This window comes from Gymnoscopelus microlampas, assembly GCF_963454915.1.
Source record: "Gymnoscopelus microlampas genome assembly, chromosome: 1".
Taxonomy (NCBI): domain Eukaryota; kingdom Metazoa; phylum Chordata; class Actinopteri; order Myctophiformes; family Myctophidae; genus Gymnoscopelus; species Gymnoscopelus microlampas.
Genome location: NC_139962.1, coordinates 11,054,601 through 11,075,744, shown reverse-complemented (window position 1 = coordinate 11,075,744; position 21,144 = coordinate 11,054,601). Strand labels below are relative to the sequence as shown.

General features: G+C 40.4%; 1 protein-coding gene across 1 annotated transcript in view; it reads right to left on the bottom strand.

Annotated features, from left to right (window-relative positions):
* kif13ba (kinesin family member 13Ba) overlaps positions 1 to 2,334 on the bottom strand; it is an 85,806-nt gene extending 83,472 nt beyond the window's left edge. The window contains exons 1-2 of the mRNA XM_084042852.1: positions 2,247 to 2,334; positions 1,617 to 2,003 (exon numbers count right to left, since the gene is read on the bottom strand). Coding sequence (XP_083898978.1) covers positions 1,617 to 1,686 — 70 coding nt within the window. The 5' untranslated portion in view covers positions 1,687 to 2,003; positions 2,247 to 2,334. The remainder of the gene's footprint in view (positions 1 to 1,616; positions 2,004 to 2,246) is intronic.
* Between the last annotated feature and the right edge of the window lie 18,810 nt (positions 2,335 to 21,144).

Here is a 21,144-nt window from a genome sequence, read left to right as displayed (position 1 = left end):
CAGAAATGTCACTACTGCAACTCCCCCATGAAATGTCAACAATCGTGCTTCAAACTCTGTGTTGTTACTGAATGTCATTCTTCTTTTCTTTTTTAGCTTAATTTTCTTTTAGATAGAAGAGTGTGGAGAGACAACACGCCAAGGAAGTAGAGGGTAAAGATATGCAACACATGGCTTCCATCTGGTATCAAACCGGAGACGGACCATATAGACACTAACCCCCCCTCAATGTTATCCTTTGAGCATGCATGTGGATTTATTAACCTGGGAAAGGCATGTTGCTGTGTGTACATTACCAGGGCTTATGTTGGGAATGGGTGACTACAAGAGCTCAGGACGTTCAGTGTTGTATACTATATACAATTTCTCTGAAAAGGGCACATGGGAAGTGGTGGCTTTAAAGTTTAGTTTTTCTGGTGGCTTTAAAGTCCCCATCTCTCTTTCCTGTATCTCACGTAATCTAACAAAGTACATAGGCCTGAAAGAATTGCAATATATATTAATAAATAGGTGAATTAAAAAGTGATAAGTTATTCTAAGGGTGCTTTTGTCTTCATTCAACCAATCTGTCCCAATGCAGCCTACACATATTGAAGGGGTCCATTGTTTCAGCCACTAATGAGTATGTCATGCATCCTTCCTCATCCTCATCACAAGCTGAAAGACAGATTCTTACCTACATGTCATCGTATTAGATGGGAACTACCATCGCAACAGTGAATGAGAGCTTTATGTTAAAATGCTGATTCGCCTTTATGACTCAGAGATATGCCCTCCACTAGACAGTAGACAGGGTTTCTGAGTGACTCAAGCCATAGATAACTAAACAGGCAATGTTTCGTTTTTGACATCACACCAAAGTTATCATGTGATTAATAAGTCTAAGGGTGGTTAAGCGAGACTGCCCCATTACCCTATGGTCACAGGTTTAATCGCACATCTTCCCACCACACCAACAACAGCCAATGTATGTGCCCATTGGCAGGTGTATATTCTTAGCGTAACCACTCATTATAACTACTGTAAAATCATGTGTTCATTTAACTCTGAGAAATTACAAATGGAACCAAAATGGACTGAGTGTAAATGGACCCTACGGGTTCATTGGGTTCATTTGTACAATACACTCTGAGTTACATTAAGTTACCTTATATTAAATCTCAGCAGGTTTTACATTGCTATAAGGGAGAGGTTCTCAACCTTTTCAGGCCATGACCCCCCAAAATAATCATATTTGAACTGGGGACTTAGTTTGACACATATTGTGAAAATAGCAGATCTACAAGCTCGGCTATTTAAAAAAATGTTGCCTCTTTCTTATATTATTTGACAATTTGTATAGTTTATATTTGTATAATTTGTTGATTACTTTTGATGCAGTAATGGTCTTTTTCTTTGCATTCTTTTCTTTTTAGGTATCAAAAGGTCTTAAAAGTCCTTAAATTGTCACTGCACTGTCATCTGGGGACTCCCCCAAAAATCATGTGTGGGGGGGTCTCCGTGGGGGTCCCGACCCACAGGTTGAGAACCACTGTACTGCTATACGGAATAGGAACATTAAAGTGTTTTTTTTTTAAACATCATCATACAAGTAGCATACACAGTAGCACACTCACCTCTCCTGTTCATGGGACGGACCCGAACAGCCACCTTAACATTAGAGTCGTCTAGGCTCGTCTCCCCCATTGTGTCCCCCGCTGTCAAACGGACAGGGTCCGCTAACAAGGAAAAGGAGGTAGTGTGGTTATCCTTAAAAAAAAAATCAACTCCCTTGTCGAAGAATCATCCAAAAACCGTTGAAATGTCGCTGCTGTGCTGCCTGGCTGCACAGACAGTCAGCCAGCTATAGCGACCTACAGCCTGCATTTTCCATCACAAAACAATAGCTGCTGCCGCTGCCTGGGCTGGGCTGGGGGGAAACACTGATGCCTATCCGCTTCTTCCACACCGCATCCAGGCTTCAACACATAGTCCACCGCGGGGCCCGGAGGAGGAGGAGGGAGCTGGGGGTCCAAAAAACACAAGAAGCAAAACGTTCAACTGGGTGTGAACAGAACGGCGGATGTTTGACAGGAACACAGCAACACAAAAAGTGGCCTGTAGGCTAATTCAGCAGGCAGGCTGTGGTGAAGGCAAGGCAGTGAGGGGCTGCCTGGGAGAAATAAGGGAGGAATGGACCATGTTTTCAAACATTAACACCCCTTACCGTCGCCCCCCGGACACTAGTCAAACTTTAACCTACATACCTTAGTGATTTCATCTCAGGGGGTGACACTGTGTGTGTGTTATCCAAGGCTTTCCCTGGTATCACTGCACAACGCGCTGACATGGATCCCCCGGTGCTCCACGATGGAACTTCCGAATGCCATTTGAACCGACGACCGTCCTCCTCCCCGCGTCAACACACCGGGCGATCGGCACCATATGACTTCCTGTGTAGGCAGAACTCACTTTCAGAGTAAAAGCGACATTGGTAGTAGTGTGTTCTAGACCAGGGGTCTTCAACAGGGGGTCCGGGACTCTAGGGGGTCCTCAGAGTTACTATAGGGGGTCCGCCAAATCTTTGTGTGATAGGATTTATTTTTTTACATTAACCACTTGAACCCTATAATTCCTTTTCTGAGGGGAACAGTAGCCGAAAATAGCCGATTTGTTTGGGCAAAGAGGTATAGGTGTAGAGGGGACAAATGAAGACTAAGTAAAAAAAAAACTTTAATCTGGAACACAATTTTATACAATATAAAGTAGGGGGTCCCTGCTTCATCTCTCTCTCAGCTAGGGGGTCCCTGGCCTGAAAACGTTGAAGACCCCTGTTCTAGACTTATAGTATGTTGTTGTATCTACCCACTTATGTTGCATAACGTTCAAGTGAACATATTAAATAGTATGTAATATTGTTTCATAAGGGTTTTCGTAGCCTTGGATCAAGACTATCACTAGATGTATTTTATTGACTTTTACTTTCGTATCTACGATAGTCTTGGCTAGCACCCCCCGGTGCGTCCTGCACTTTCACCAGTAAAGCCCGTACTTCTCCGTACGTGTACAAAGAAAATATAACCCGGTTGCCCCAAATGTTAACTCACGCTTCGGAGTCTTTATGCAATGTATTGGTCCGTATTTTTCAATAAATATGTGTTTTAATTCCGTCTGTGCCGAACGCCATTTTCCCTCCTCCTTTACTTCCTGTTTACATTAAGTGTAATTCCTATTTTCACCGGGTGCGTCCCGTCACCACCGCTCATCGAGGAATACAGGAAACTTCCGACACAGACGGGATTAAAACACTTCTTTATTGAAAAATGCGGACTAATACATTGCACAAAGACTCCGAAGCGCTAGTTAACATTTGGTGCAACCGGGTAAGCACGAGATATTATAACTCTATATGGTAAGAAGCACCGTATATATTTTCTTTGTACATATACGTAGAATTACGGGCTTTACTGGTGTAAGTGCAGGACGCACTGGGGGTTGCTAGCCAAGACTATCGTAGATAAACATGTCAAAATCGATTAAAAAAAAATACATCTATGATAGTCTTGATCCGAGGCTAAAGGTTTAGTATATTCTGAATTATTTCAGATAAAAAAAAATATTAAGACTTTTATTGAAATAAAACACTATGGCGGAAGTTGGACTTAACAGTGTTTTATTTGCCTGTTAGCTAAGAACCTGGTGTGTGACAGCAGCAACACAAATGTTCCTACACCACAAAGCACTACTAAATCATCATAATCTTTAAAACATGGTTCAACTCATGTTCATATACATATTATATATTTATACATAGATAAAGAGAGACACTGCAGTGAACACTTTATGATAAGGGTCAAACTTTTACCTTATGCTGCTAACTTAACGGTTTGCTTGGAAAATAAAAGTTAACGGTCTGGCTGGGTCAGGGCCATCCGCCCAGCTCTAGCGTTACATGTATTCATTCAGGGTGGGGATTTGATTACAGGGAGGGGAGGGGATACCCGTGTTCTTACACATACACCGAGCAGGTGTGGTCAGTACCAGTACAGGCTACAGCTGGCAGTGGTGTAAGTAACTAATTAGTACTTTAGTTACTTTACACCACTGCCAGCTGTAGCCTCAAATTGTAAAGTACATTTACTCAAGTACTGTACTTAAGTACAATTTTGAGCTATATTTCCAATATTTCCAATTTTCAATACTTTTTACTTCTACAGAGTACATTGCAGTATTGATAGCCTACTTTTACTTAAGTAAAAAATGTGAGTACTTTTTCCACCACTGATATACCATGACATATTTTTGACAAATGGATCTACATTAAAGGTAGGGTAAGTGATTTACTTTTGTTAAAATAATTGTTAAATAGCTCTTTATTTTGATAGTACTCATTGCTATAGAGTGTTTGTTCAGTAAAAGGAGTCTCCCATGTCTCTCCAGCTCTTTATTAAACAGAAAATGCATTTTCAGTGTTCTCTTCTGATTGGCTTAAAATGTGTCACCTACCTGAAAATGCACTATATTCTGTTTACTAAAGAGCTGGAGAGACCCCTGTGACCAAACACACACTCTGTAGCAATGATTACTATCAGAATATAGTACTTTAACCTTTTTAACAAAACACACAAAAAAAAAAAGATATCACTTACCCTACCTTTAATGTGTAATGCAACTGATAATATACTATAAAGAGTGTTATCATGTCATTTCATTTTGAATTACAGTGGCTAAATGGTGGAATTGTAGGCCTATACTTATCTTATTTGGACTGTTCTAGAAGTCTTTAGTCTATAGAGTCTAATCTCCGTGGTTTGTTTGTGGGTTTGGAGGGTAGCCACACACACACACACACACACACACACACACACACACACACACACACACACACACACACACACACACACACACACACACACACACACACACACACACACACACACACACACACACACACACACACACACACACGCATGCATGCACACGCGCGCGCACACACACAAGTTAGCAAAAACACCATGCACAAACATAATTTAACAATAAATTACAATAATTTAACATAATTAACTATATAATTAACTACTTCAAACAGAATATAACATGAATCTTGACAAACTGCATTAAGATTCACCCTGTATAGGCTACTATTTCCAGACTAGGGACTGAATTATATATATATATATATATATATATATATATATATATATATATATATATACTTTAGGCTATATATTATATATAGGCTAATCATGCTAGATATTCAAGCCTAGATTCTTGAAAGCCATATATTTTTGTGAAGTATAACTAAGGCTGTCCTTAAAAGATGCCAGTTTTGCCAAAATGTATTGGGGGGGGGGGGTTGATGGGCAGATATCCTCACTCACTCAGTTCAGTTCACTTATATCCCATGGCCTAGGGTGTCCTAGGGGTATCAGGTATCATGGTGGATGCTTGGGCAGTTAAGGGATCTCTAGCGCTCTCGAGCTTCTGCTGTGCATAGCAGGGTTTGGAAGCTGCAGCCATGCAGTCCACTCCTTGATGTTGTCCATCCAGCACTTTCTCTGCCTGCCTCTTCTCCGCTTGCTCTCCACTGTCCCCTGTAGCAGTGGGTTTCAACCTGTTTCGTGTCAAGGACCCCCAATTTGACATCTATTAGCCCAGGGACACCCATTTGAAAAGATGTGCCTGTGACTCAGCCATTTTGATTTCTTGGGGGTCCCAATCTACACTGTAGTATCATCATCATCAGTATTCATTTAACTCTGAGTGTGTACAAATGGAACCAGAGTTACAGACAGTTACAGGTCAATTTGGTTCTTAACTATTAATTTGTCTGGGGGCCCCCTGGAACCCCCTCAAGGACCACTGGTGGTCACCGGACCACTGGTTGAGAACCACTGCCCTGTAGGATGGTCTTTGACAGGGAGGTATGTCGGGGGCACAAAAGAAAATGGCAATTTAAAAATAAATGTAAGTCGGCCTAAAGCAATAGCCTATTAATAATAAAGAGCTATACTGCCAGGAGCCGATTGGAAATGTGGGGAAACGGTTAACCAGTGGTGGAAAAATTACTCATATTTTGTAAAAGTATCAAATGGCTACTGCAATGTAGAAATACTCTGTTACAAGTAGGCTAAAAGTCCTGAATTCAAAATTGAATAAAAGTATTGGCATCAAAATGTACTTAAAGTAGCAAAAGTAAAAGTAGGCTACTCATTGTGCAGAATGTTTTCAAAAAACATCTTTTGAAAATAGCAGATCTACAAGCACACATTGTGTCACGATGCTACACATTGTGGCTCATTTGTTTAAACTGCACAGAAAGGTAAGTGTAAAAGCAACCATTTATGGTTGGGGGTATCAATCACTGTCACATCAAATGAAACCGAATGAAAATTGTGAGAACCAGTGGTGAAAACGTTGTGTTACTTAAGTAAAATGATCAATACTGCAATGTAGAAAGTACAAAAGTATTGCGCTCAAATTGTACTTAAAGTACCAAAAGTAGAAAGTACTCATTATGCAGAATGTCCCATTTCACAAGTTTTCAAATGTATACAAATCTTTCGAAAATAGCAGAACTACAAGCTCTCAATGCAATGCATTGTGAGCTTGTAGATAGTCTATTTTCAAATGGCCAAAATGTATATACAGGGCTGAAGTGGGTAATGTATGTTTTGTAAAACAAATCTAAATCTACAAAGTAACTATATAACTGCATTTTTCAAATAATTGTAGTGGAGTAAAAGTATAATATTTGCCACTGAGATGTAGTTGAGTAGAAGCAAAAGTACAGAAAATTGGAAATACTCCAGTAAAGTAAAAATACCTCAAAATTGTACTTAAGTACAGTACTTGAGTAAATGTACTTAATGTGAGAGCTGGTGAGAACTCACCATTAATACAGCACCTCACTCTGGGTGGTCGCAGCTGCAAAGCATAAAGGAGGTCTGAGGGCACGTGATGTCACTGTGTCAGGTGCATAGGGGTCAGGTGAAGGTGAACGTGAAACTGATTGACAGTGACAGCAGCCAGCTCATTATAATTAGTGTCAAAATTATTATTATTCGTGGCAGGCATTCAATGTTTTAATTTGAATTAATTAATTAATTACACACACACACACACACACACACACACACACACGCACACGCACACGCACACGCACACGCACGCGCGCACACACGCACGCACACACACACACACACGCACGCACGCACGCACGCACGCACGCACGCACGCACGCACACACACACACACACACACACACACACACACACACACACACACACACACACACACACACACACTGTCCACATTTGGCAAACACGGTTAACACGTCATAGTTTTTCACCACCTGGGCATTATGAGGAGAGATAGAGACATATAATGCACCCATATATTTTTTTAAGGCATTATCTGTGGGTACATACTTGAATATTTCTGATCTAAATAAAACATCTAAATAGATTTCAATGTATTGTATAGTTCCCTTAACCAGACGTTAAAATCACAGATGATGACAATTTCATGGTATTATGAATTCAGGTGGACTAGGACCACATAGAACACCATTACTGTGATATTCTGCCATCTATTGGAAAATAGACTCCATTGCAGATATATATTGCAGATATATTGGTCTTCTCTCAGCCAGTTTTAACCTGTGATGTGTTTTAACTAACCTTACTGTATGAGCTATGGGATATCTGAATTTTCCTTCAGGGATTAATGAAGTATCTATCTATCTATCTATCTATCTATCTATCTATCTATCTATCTATCTATCTATCTATCTATCTATCTATCTATCTATCTATCTATCTATCTATCTATCTATCTATCTATCTATCTATCTATCTATCTATCTATCTATCTATCTATGGTTGAGCCTTGTTACCCCATCACTGATTTGTTTTTTAAATCAAAATATTAAAAACATAAACATTTTTGTTTCAAAATATGTGATATACATCATCTCTGGTTACCATTCCTTATTGAGCTCTTAATTTACCAACTGCCCTTTTATTTCATCATCATTTAGGGATGGGTGTCGTTTTTAAAAACAATGTTTTAATAAATATGACACTATTGAGTATTGAATAAACTACAATACACTGGCACAGCACCTTCCCCAGCTCCATTCTACTCATCTCAACCCCAATATGCAATTTATTGCATATTGGGGGTCAGTGTTGCTCAAAGGCACTTCAAAACGGACTCATGACTGTTGACAGACAAACATTGCTTGTTGCAGTAATGGGAGCATATAAGTATGTTACCTCAACCCTAACACAAACTCTAACCCCGATCTTCATAAATACAGTATATCCCACTGGAGGGCACTGTGTCACAAGATTTAGTGACATGCACGGCAACATGGTCAAAAAGCCCCCAGTTATATGAGCTCAACAATATCCACACATGGCTCTCTGATAATTCATTACATTCAAGTCATTACACCTGGGAAAAACTGAATCCATTGTTTTAGGGTCTAAAATCAACCTCAATAGCCTAAGTTTGAAGACTTTACGGTCACAGTTGGTGACCATTTAATCACAAGTAAAGAACTGGTAACCCATTAGGGTTGTATTTTGGATAACACACTTTCCAGGAAATAAATGGCAACAAAGGTGATAATGAAAGTCAACCAAAGAACAACATTTTTGGGTCAGGATCTCCTGCACTAACAAGAGTGCATTGATCAAATGTTCAATGTCATTTCAACTATGCTAGCATTTCGCCTCTCTTACCCAGCTCACTTTGATAGTCTGGGTTGGTTGATACTCAGAGGATCAGTGCCCGCAGATACCTGTCAAACTTCTTCTCTAGAGTGAGTGATGCCCATGGGCATAACACCAGTCACCAGAAGGAGATCATCTGACCTCGTTCCCCCAAAATCCGGCTCAAACGTGTTTTGAACAAAAGGCCTCAAATCATGAACACAGTGTGATTGCCAGAAACTTTGCACGGACATTGCCACTATAGGCCAAGGAAGAAATGCCACCCTACATTTTTTCAAAATCTTATGGTGGCGCTATAACAGGCTGATTCACGTTTTTACCTATATATAACTGGACCAATTGGTGTGAAACTTTGCATGCACACTCCCTAGAGGCTAAGGAAAAACCTCTGCCCTGCATTTTTCACATGAGCCTTTTATAACGCCACCAGGAGGCAGATTTTTGAAAAAACACATTTCTTGACATTACTCTTACAAATTTTTCCTAAACAAATCGGTACACATTATCTCTATAGTCATGTGATCAACACGGATCTGTCCGATTTTTCATAATCCATCCTGATTGGCTAAGATTGCAGGAGTGGATTGTTTTGAACAAAATGCCTCAAATCATAATCATAAACAGCGTCTGATTGCCGTAAAACTTTGTACGCACATTCCCACTAGGCAGAGGAAGACATGCCACCCTTTTCAGATTGTCCTGTTATAGCGCCACCAGGAGGCAGATTTTTACTTACTTACTTACTTTAGGAACATAGGCCCTGAGGAACAAGGCCAAATTGGGCCTTGATGAAACTCATCGAGGCTGATTTTTGCTAAAAAAAAAATGTATATTACTCCTAGAGATTTTGTCCAAATATCACGCAAATCGGTACACATTATCTCTATAGTCATGTGATGAAGACAGATCTGTCAGATTCTTTTATGTACCATCCTGATTGGCGAATTTCGAACATTGCTTTGCTGGCCCACAATAACCTACCTGACCTGGAGGAGACATGTGCTCCGAGGAGCACTTTTTCTAGTTCCAATATGTTTTGTTTTGTATTTGTATTGTATTATATTGTGTTGTAGTATTGTATTGTATGGTATGTATTACTGATTAATTGAGTACAATGGACTACAATGAAAACTGTAATTGTGTTATCCTTTTATCACAACTTTTGACTGTAACTGTACTGTGAACAATTGCGTTAATAAAGTATTCAATCAATCAAAAATACATTTGGGAAAAGTGAAAAATCACTGCATATTCAAATGATCAATGCCCATGTGCATTTTCAGATCTTCTTCATTCTCCTTTTCTGTCTCTCTGTTTCTCTCTCTTTTTGCCTTAATAATTTCACATTTACACAGCACTTTGCAGATACTCCTATTCCAAACGAACGTAAGCAACTTATGCATCAACATTAAAACCAATCACCAATAGTAAGCAGGGTCACAGCCGAGGTACTCTGACTGATGAGAGATGAGATATGGAATTCAAATGACAATAGCAGGATCAGAAAAGAAGCAAGTAGAGGTCCGTTCATCTCTCTGTCTCTCTGTCTCTCTGTCTGTCTGTCTCTCTCTCTCTCTCTCTCTCTCTCTCTCTCTCTCTCTCTCTCTCTCTCTGTCTCTCCTCTTATGTTTTCCTGTTTCTCTCTCCTGGCCTCTCCCTCTCACACACACAATAGCACAAACGCACATACACACACACACACACACACACACACACACACACACACACACACACACACACACACACACACACACACACACACACACACACACACACACACACACACACACACACACAGACACGCACGCAATGCCACGCATGCGCACGTACTGACTTCCCCTCTAAGTGCCAGATAATTACCCTTGTGTCCAGCGTTCCTGGTATGTCTAAAGGTAGGTTGACTGACTCACTGAGAATGAACAAGACAGGCCTTATTTCAAGCGGTATCTTAGCCTTGCCTTTAATATAGATTGTTTATTTATTTAAGCAGCTTAGTTTTAACATAGATTACTTTTTGACACTGAATCTTTAACGTGGTACTCTTGAGACTGTAGCTGCTATGTCTCATCCTATCCCTTTTCTTTTCTTTGTCACCGTCAGAAAGAATCTTCTCTTTGTCGAGCAAATCTAATAAGATACATGTTGTATGAGCCAAATGGTGTTTATATATATTTGTGCACTTCGATTGGATTATTGATATGTGATAGGTAGGCACCGCATTGGCACTTTGATGGTGGCAGTGTCTCTCTGGGTGGCCTCCAGGTTAAGTAATGGTCCTCACATAAGTCTAGTAATTTATATCTAAAGGGCGGACTGCCCCGCCCCCACCAATTAATTTCAATGAAAGTTGCTCACAAGCGCATGAAGCACCCGGAAGTAGAAGTACCTCTACTTCCTGGATTGGCTCCAATTTTGGAGCCAAAGGTGTGCGACAGTGGTGACACCTTCACAGGACGGAGCATAAGTTATGCTTGAGGGGCTGCAGCTGCGCAAGAAAGAACAGGCTATGTGCCGTGATCATAGAGCGCTCCGATCCGATCTGATGACAGCCACTACCTGACAGCAACCTACCATAGGTTCCATTTTAGAGACAAACCTTTCCAGTGATAAAATGGCTACAAGAGTAATCAACCAAAGAACACGATTTTTGTATAGGATTTCCTCTCTGGTCAGCAAGAATAGTACCTACAGTGGCTGCAATTCGAAACTGGCCTCTGTAAAAGTCAAAGCCTAGATCCCCCCCCCACCCCCCATCTCGAACTGTTTAAACTTTACTGTACATATTTCTTGTTTTGTTTGTTTTTATGATGTTCTGCATAGTAGTGTATGTCTCATTTAATGTCTCTATGAATTGACTACAATGGACCCCAATGGAAACAAGCCATAGTTTTTCTTGGGTTTTAAATCATATTGTATTGAATTCTGACCTTGTATTGAACTGTACTGTCATGTGCTTTTTTCTGCAAACTTATAATTAAGTATTCAATCAATCAATCAAAAAACTGTAGGTGGGGTTTAGAGGACAACTGTTTTGAATCTCTATTATTGTTTACACAACAGAAACCTATATATTTCAAGAGCGAGAGATCACAGTACAAATCCTAAGCATTCTTCCTCTATCCTGGGAGAAAAACAGCATCTGAAAGTTTGATGGGATGCATTTTTACACGAGATTGCAGTGACCAGTTTTACATTGCATCTTATGAGTGGTGGGGTTCATTTGGTGCCGGCCTGCGCGCGCATACTGGTTCTTATCAGTGTGACGTTGTCTGGTAAGGGGTCTAATAGAAGCATGCGCAGTAGCCTCCCAAATGCGGAAGTCCTGCAATACCAGATTTAGCCACCAGGCTTCTGAGGCTTCAACTATTCTCCGCGGTTCTTGGGGCTTGGGTCCTCACCTGCGCACCTGATTAAATCAACTGATAAGGGATTATGGGCAGACCTTATAGGGGGGGGGGATCTTATCAGGGGTTATGAGAAACGGCGTACAAATATAATAAGGGGGAAAGTACTATTTAAAGTGTTAAAGCAGGGGGACTTTATTCGGCAATAAAGATGTGCCTGCCAAGAAGTGTCCGGCCCACTTTTCTCTGACCAGGTGAGTGGTAAATTAATGAAAATGGCTATGCCAACTCAAAACAGCCCCAAAGACACAATGCCAGCACTATTTGACCCCACTGATTCCGAAAACAGAAATCAAAGGAGACGACTGTTTTCGGCAATACAGATTTGCTTGCCAGGAAGTGTCTGCCCCCCTTTTCTCAGACCAGGTGAGTGGGGTACATTCATGAAAATGTATAAGTATACTTCTAGACCACTGCTCAGGCATCCTCTCACTTTCCAAGATTATTTTAAACAATCTAGTGAGGAATTCCACTGCTGTCTCTCCTAAACATTTCCACACCTCAACGGGTATGTCAAATGGAACAACGGCCATCACACTTTTCATTCTCTTCATAGCTGCCCTCACCAATTCCCCTCACTTTCTGCTTTAACTTAACTTTACCCCGTCCCCGCATCACCTAGTACTCTTGTCTACTTTCTTCATCTCTCTGACTATCCCATTTCCTCTTCCTCCATTTGCTATCCTGTACTCCCTCAAATATCCACCACTAGGTCTCATGGTCTTCCTTCCTCTGTCCCAAAGAGACCCCAAGTACCTTTTCAGCTGTATCCCTTAGCACTTCTGCTAATGTATGTATGTATTCATTAATTCTATTTTGTCAAGGTTAAGCTGGAGAATGTTATATGATATCCAGTAGATTTGAAGTATACACACTGAAGAGACACTTATTCTTTTAGGAGCTAGTTTGTTTATTTATCCTTGGGTTTTTTGAAAGGCGCTACATAAGTTAAAATTATCATTATTTATTACTGTTAAGTAGACTTGAAATACACTGATACGAAATATAATTCTGACACCAAGGATGTACAGGGAGAAAAGTTATAGGACCAGGAATTGAACTGTGGAAAGAACAAGGAAAGAGGGCAGATGACTAATGATAAAATCTGACCGCTATGACAAAGTCATACATTAACATGATTATTACTTGATTTACAATTATGTCTATTATCATAATTATGATTAGCTGATATAGTTATTAAAACATTAGCGGTTTATTTCATTAACAGGAAGTAGTTGCATTGTTGATAGCTACAATTAGCCTATAATGATCAACATAATCTTTTCACTTTCTGAACTTGCTTTTACACAAAAACATTTTGAGCCTGGTGAATTGAAGCAACATGCAACTTTGTTGAAAGAAAGTGCTCAATAAAATTATGTATTATTATTTATTTTATTATTTTTAGGGGTACACTTTAGTTTTTGTAGGTTTTCTTCTTCTTCTGCCGTTTTTTGCAGTTCTGGTTTAACCGTGCAGTAGTTTTTTTTACGGAACTCTGCAATGTGGTAGAGGGCTATGCCAAACGGCGAAGAAACGAAACTCACAACCATTGGCCAAAGTGTGGCGCTATAGCAATCAATTTTGATTGCTTTGAACAGGCATAGCTCATGAACCGTTTGACCGACAGCAATAAAACATCAATACACATTATGCGTCTCCTCATGAGGAACAAATGTGTCACTTTGACCTATGACCTCTGACCTTTAGATCTCCAACCATTTTGAATTATATGAAAAACAGGTTTGGGGGGTTTGATCAATGTGCACGAAACTTTCTACACACAAACTTTGGACCAATATCTAAAGAAAATGTTGGGTTTTCGTTTTTAAGTGAAAAAATTAAGCTGTTATGAGCCAATGAAAATTTAAGTTTTATGACAATTATTCTTCTGCCCCTAACACATAGATGCAGTCATATATTTGTGAAACTTTGCAGCATGGTAGAGGGTCATTCCTAATATCACTGAAACCAATCTTACTCCAATTGGCCAAAGGGGGGCTATAGCAATAGTTTGAAAATACAAACTTTAAACAGGCATAATTCATGCCTCGTTTGGCCATCAGCCATGAAACTTGCTTACACATGTGCCTTGACTCATGAGGAACACATCTGTCACTTTGGCCAGTAAGCTCCGCCCCCCTTAGATTTTCTGCCATTTTGAGCAGTTTGAAAAACACTTAAATCCGTTTTTCTTCTGGGATTTTCTTTGAGCAATTTGCGTGAAACGTTCTACGCACTATCTATGGATCATTATCTAAGGTCCCAGTTGAGGAGAAGTTTGTACATGAACAAAATGAGCCTTCATGAGCCAATGAATATTGTATAAATTCTCTCAATCTTAAATCTGTGATTGGCTCAGTCGGTAAAATGTCTACCTGTCAGTCTGAAGGTTCGACTTATCCAGTCCAAATGTAATTTACCGAACAAAAATCATGACTTATTAATTAAAGCATGTGCACTTATAAAATACTAGATGAAATGGTATTTTGATAGTATATGTTTAACATTTTGTGACGTAGATTCTAGTGAAACATGGGCATGGCACATGAAAAAGAAAAAGGTTATGCTTTTCAACAAATGTAAACAGGACTGTTCGAGTTGAATGGGTAGAAAGGAAGCCTGGGAAACAGAAGGTCACAGGTTCGAATCCAGGCCATGGCTAAACCGACCGGCAAGGAATTGTGATGAAAAACTACAACCTAATAGAGTACTAGGATCTGTCCATGTTGTGTGGATGAAGTAAAACATTTGGCAAACTTTTATCTTGATGAGAGATTTTTTAACATGAGTTTGAAAACTGCCATTTTAAGCAACATGATAAAGAAATGCGTTTTAGTTAATATCTACAATCCCTCAGAACTCTGCTCAACTGTTTTCAATGCTCATTTGTTAACTGCACGGGCTGCTTTCTCTAAAGTTCAATGTATTCTGTTTCTGGCTTATTACGTGTATTGCATATAGCATTTTACATATTGCTATCGCATTCCTTGGCCCCCATATTGCAGCTATATTTAAAAAAAAAGTCCTGTCCCTTACCATGCTTTAACTTCCTTGTTTACCTAACCTTAACACACCAGCAGAAATGTATGTAGGGCCTATATGTCTTGCTATTCTAAGTAAACCACTCCACATGTACATATTTTACATCATTCCGGTGTTAATCTAAGGAAAGGTAAATGTTCATACTTTCAGAGTTAAATTAACACTCCAGATTTGGCATCATTTAAATGTGAGATATTCAAAAGTATCACAGCTTTAGCATGTTTTCCTTGCCCTGGTTAATTTAGTGTAAATGCCATGGGACTTTGAAGCTGATCACAATCCGATTTTCTTTTTATTTTATTTAAGAGCACTTCAAAAACACATTACAATAATGTAATTAGGAGATCGAAGAACTGATGGAGCAGGTAGGGGCAGCTTTGTGGGGTGTGACACGTTGTGACTGTGAGTATGTATACAGTAGATCACATGTAGACACATGATGGTGTAGTAGTGGCTGAACTGAAACAGATTGTTTTGGCTTTGCATGTGACTGCTTGTGAGAAGGTCTGTGATATTGGGTGTTGGTAGGCCAAAAACTCTTTAATATGTTTTAAGGAGGATGTTCTTGAGATGCATTGTTTGGCTCTCTTTCTGCATGTTTTCATAGGCTATGTTGTGTGTCAGTGTGTGTGTTTGTATGGAGTGCATGTTGTCTGTTCATGTTCCCTCCGCGTGTCAGTCTGTGTGGCTCTGTGATGTATTTATCGTAACGTGTATGATAAGGGTTGATTTGGGGCGTAGGCAAAGGTCTGCAGGATTATTGGGATGTAGCTCCTCTTATCTGGCGCTTCGTTAAGATGACGCGATAAGACCCAACTGTTCTGGATACTAATCAGACGGAAGCATGGCAGGATGTGGTGTGTGTGTGTGTGTGTGTGTGTGTGTGTGTGTGTGTGTGTGTGTGTGTGTGTGTGTGTGTGTGTGTGTGTGTGTGCCATCCATGTGTTGTTTGTGCATCTTTCCTCTTCTTGAACGTCTTTTTCCGAGAAGACCAACAGTACTCACAAGGATCTGATAATGTCTAAAAGCCTGGAAAGTGAAGATATTTTGCTGATCCCTGCTTTTCAACGCATGCCATGATTAGTTCTTAAGGGGAAACACACACTGTTGTTGATAAATGTTGATTATTATCATATAGTCCATATAGAACCAACAATATTTAGGCTATGATACAATCCATAATATAGATCATTTCCTGTTACATCTATTTCAGACATTCTCTCTGGGCCTATAATTCCCATTATGCAATCAATCTGTAAGAGCCATATATATATATGTTTGTTATTTCTTATTTCATGCCGTCACCGCAGGGCTTGGTCAAGGCCAAGGTTGCCCAGGTGTTTAACAAGATCCCTAATCAAGCGCAGGTGTTGCTTGTGGCAAAGGCACACAGTTTTTTGATTGTGTTTGTGAGGGCTGTTGGTCTATATCCTGTGCGTTTAACTGTTTTATGTTTAATTGTATTTATTGTATGCTGAAGAGACTGACAACTACTAGGCTACAGAGAATACAACTTTTTTGTTTATGAACTCCACGGACGTTTTGGACTTAAATCTTTTAGCCAGGCAACCAGTGTGCCTAAAAGTATAGGACTTTTGACACTTCACAATCAATTATCACACTGAGGAAGGCTCCGGACGAAGCCTTTGTTGCTGCTGCTGGGTTATTAGATAAAAGATCCTAAATAGTGAGTGCTGCTGATCCTTTCAAGTTACTATTTTGTAGTGAAATGCACTCGCTGTCCCTCGTTTTGATTGCCTGCTGTTCTCAGTATTCTAAAGCATTTTAATATCAAGTCCCCAGGACCTTTTTATGTTATCCTTTTAGCCTTAATGTCTGACTGTACCACATGCTGTTTACATTTCTGACTAATAAAGTATTCAATCAATCAAAAAAAATGTCCAGTGACCAAATCACTTCACAAACCTCGCTCCCAAAACAACTGTGCTCCCATCTCATTCCCAGCTGGCCACTAAATGCAAATAGATCATCATCTGGTTACCTAATGCAATTGCCTTGGTGTGTGTGTGTGTGTGTGTGTGTGTGTGTGTGTGTGTGTGTGTGTGTGTGTGTGTGTGTGTGTGTGTGTGTGTGTGTGTGTGTGTGTGTGTGTGTGTGTGTGTGTGTGTGTGTGTGTGTGACACTTTAATAAGCAGCCAGGAGGAGCCGTAACCTGACTCAACCAGATGGGGGCGGTATTGAGTTTCACAATACACCCTGCATCTGGGATCGCTCAGGAAGTAAAGCTACGCGGTCGCTGTGTGTACGAACCAATCAGAGGCTGCTAGGGGCGGGATCAACCACTCGCCTGCCAAGTAGCTTGTGAAAATGAAACGGCGTCTTGCGTCTCAGATGGAAGTAGGCTGTGAAACAAAATGTGTGTCGCAAGCTTCTTCCATTTGGCGGAGTCAGGTTAGAGGAGCCGGGGATCGAACCGGAACACTACAAATTCCTAGGTGCAAATTTTTTTTTTTATTTTTTACGCTCTCCAGGTAAGACACTCTTGATGAAGGTCCAGAGGGACCAAAACGTCTGTCAATTTAAATAAAAACTGATGCTGCTGAGCAAGAGCGGTGTGCAGGATTTTTGTTCATGAAATACTTTTTTCATGATTGCTTCAGTTGTCATTGTCCAACTGACCTGCATCTGAACAAAGTGGATATGCAAATATTTCCTTCGCATACACTTTCCAGGTTAAATTGGCACTCAAAGTTTTTGGAGACAAAAGGCTGGCTCCATTGGCATGAGATGGGTCTATCTAGACTCTTTATGGTCCGGGGCCAGTGGCCGAATACGGCCCTCCATTATGGCCTGCCTCTATTAGACTAATGACTTTAGCAGCTTTATGGCTGCAGGGCCATTACTTAGCTGGCAAAATCTAATTACAGTCCCATACCACTGACCACCATCACAGCAAACTGGATTGTGGGTAAAAAAAAACAGACCCTAGGGGTTCTCCCTTCCCCCTGAGGGGAAGCCTGGGTGTCCTGATAGACACTTAGTTCACAGCTACTCACTATGCTATTGACAGATTATAATATGGCCTCCTTCTAACGAGTTTTTTTGATTGATTGAATACTTTATTAACAGTTTGAAAACAGTAGCCTACAGCAAGTACAATTAAGCAAGCAATATAATACTAAAAGGATAACACTCTCGGGTGGCAAGCTAGAAGACTAGGTCCTGTTGTGAATTGCGGGCAGGTGCTCTTTTACGGTGGTTTTGAATGAAGATAGGGAGTCTCAACATTTGATGTCTGGTGGTATAGGGCGCTCCACATTCTGGTGTCAGAATAGTAGAATGCAATCAATCATCAACCACTTGTTTGTGCCAAATTTGGGAGGTACAAGATCAGTGGGGCTCCCTCTGGTGTTGTGCCTGTGCATGGGCGTCTCTCCCTCTAGTGAAGAAGTTTGACAGATACGTGGGCACTGATCCCCTGAGGAGTTGGGGACATTGTTGGAAGAGAGATGGGGGCAAAGAAAGGTGGTGAGATAAAGACTGGGAAGTGGGGATGTAAGCGTTGAAAAACTATAGCAGTATCTGTCATGATCAGGGCCGGACTTACCGTTGGGCTAGGGTGGGCTGCAGCCCAGGGCCCCCCAACTGGGGCCCAGGGGCGTCAACTCCTATAAATCCGGCCCTGGTCATGATGAACTATCATGACATGCACCTCCTGGCGTGTTAGCACTCTACACCCATATAAGCTAACACCCCATTCATTCCTACTGTGCATATTTACTGTGCTGTGCAGTATACTGTAGATTTGGATGTGTATATGTGCCAGTGTGATTATTTTGACATGTACAAGGTACAAATTATTTTCAAAAAACTATAATATATAGCACAATAATGTTGCTTCAACGGACAGTAGAATTTCTGAACCTGGACCAACGGTCAACAGTCAAATCAGAGAAGTTGCTGACACTAGCTGTACTCGATCACATCAGCACGTTAATGCACGTTAATGCACGTTAATGCAGGATGAGCTCATGAGTTTGGCACTTGGCACAAGTCCACAAGCAAGATGTAAGATGACGTTTGTTTGTTGTTGCAGGCGCAAGTATTGCAGGGACATTACAGGCACATTGCAGGCAGGCAAGTATACACAAAGTCCACTCTTTGTTCTGCGCAAGGAACCCATTTATTGTACAGTGTAACAGTATGACTTTCACTGGATTATACCAGTGAAAGTTAACTACTGTATGTGGCTGAACCTGACATGCGCTGATACTCTGCACCTTAATGTCTACAGTATATCCTGTACATTATACTTGGTGCTATGCTCATGCACCTTATGTCTAACCCCACATACCTTTGTTTTTGACAAAGGTCTAATTTGATTATCTGTTTAACCACCATTTGTTTTTTTACCACCTTAAGTAATAGTATATTTGATTGATTGATTGAATACTTTATTAGACAGAAATGTAAACAGCACGAGGAACAGTCAGACAAAAGGATTACACAAAAAAGTCCTTGGGACTTGTTTCCATTGTGGTCCTATGTAGTCAATTAATCAACATAGCATAAAAAAACAACACCACAAATACGATATCATTAAAGATTCTATTTCTATGACATTCATTTTCACTTTTTTTTTTTTTTTAATGTTTTTTGGGGGGTTTTATGACCTCAATTACACCCCAAAAAACTGAACTTTGAACATTCAGTGGATTTCCTGTGGTCTGTTTTTTTCTTTTAATAATTAGGCTGAAAAGTAATCTGGGATTGGCCCCTTGACTTTGATGTCATAGTCACTTAATCCCAATTTACCAGTTAATGCATCACCTTTCTATGGGAGAAGTGAATTTACCTCCCCTTTCGGCCACCTGAAAGATGGACTTTCAGGCCTGTTTTGAAGGAAGTCAGTGATCCACATGTTTTAAGGGATGGTGTCAGGACATTCCACACTTTGGTGGCAGTGCAGTAGAAAGATAATTTACCCATGTTTGTCCTATAGGTGGGTGGTACCAGATCATTGTTGTCGATCCCTCTGGTATTGTGGCTGTGGGTGTCACTCACTTTGGTGAGGTAGTTAGTCAGGTATGAGGGTATTATTGAGGGCATTTAGGGCAGAGCTCCTTTGACTACTCTTGAAAACCAATTCCATTTTAATTGCTTAACCCAGTCCTCTACCCTGAGCCATCTCAGACTAGCAAAATGTGTTGGAAAAAGGTGGGCCATGAGCCCCAGGCAGAGAAGTAGTCAAATCAGTTTGTTTTGGGAGTTCTGAAGCTTAGTCTTTAGTGACATTGGGATGTTGGAGAACCAAGAGGTGCAAGCATAGTCAAAGTGGCATTGAATGAGGGCTCCTGCAAGAGCACTTTTGTTGACAAATGAGGAAACTCTTCCCTTCTGTATATCTGCCAACATGCTGATTCAATTAATATTTCAAGATTTTGTTAAGCAACCTCCTCCTCTCTCCCATTTTACTGGACTTAAGAATGAATCATGATCATTTGTTCAGTATCAACTGCCAGATCAAAACCCTGGGAGTTAATGTTATTATCTGATAAATCAGCACTTGTTATCTAAGCTTCCAGGCATTTTAAGCGTCGTCATAGCCCCCCTTTGATGTCTGTCTCTCCACTCAGCATCTGTAGCTCCTTCTCTCAGCCATGGAGGCTGTTGTTAGCAGTTCTTTTGGTTTATATACTGTTTAAGACAAATACTTTAACTAAAACATGTGTTACGGCAATAAAATATATCGAAATCCAGTGTTCATTTTGCATACCCTCATTAACAAAATCACTTTGTGAATCCACTGTTTGTATGATTGCGTCTCGCACACAACATTCATCCAGCCTCTCATTGGAACATCAAATGATGTTGAAGTTCTCTATGGCAATGTCATGTCTCACATCACACCCACAAAGATCTACAGTACACGTACCCAACACATATACAATTCTGGTGCACCGCTGCTAGTTGTAGGCATGCACATTAGTGTTGATTTTGACAAATTTTGATTC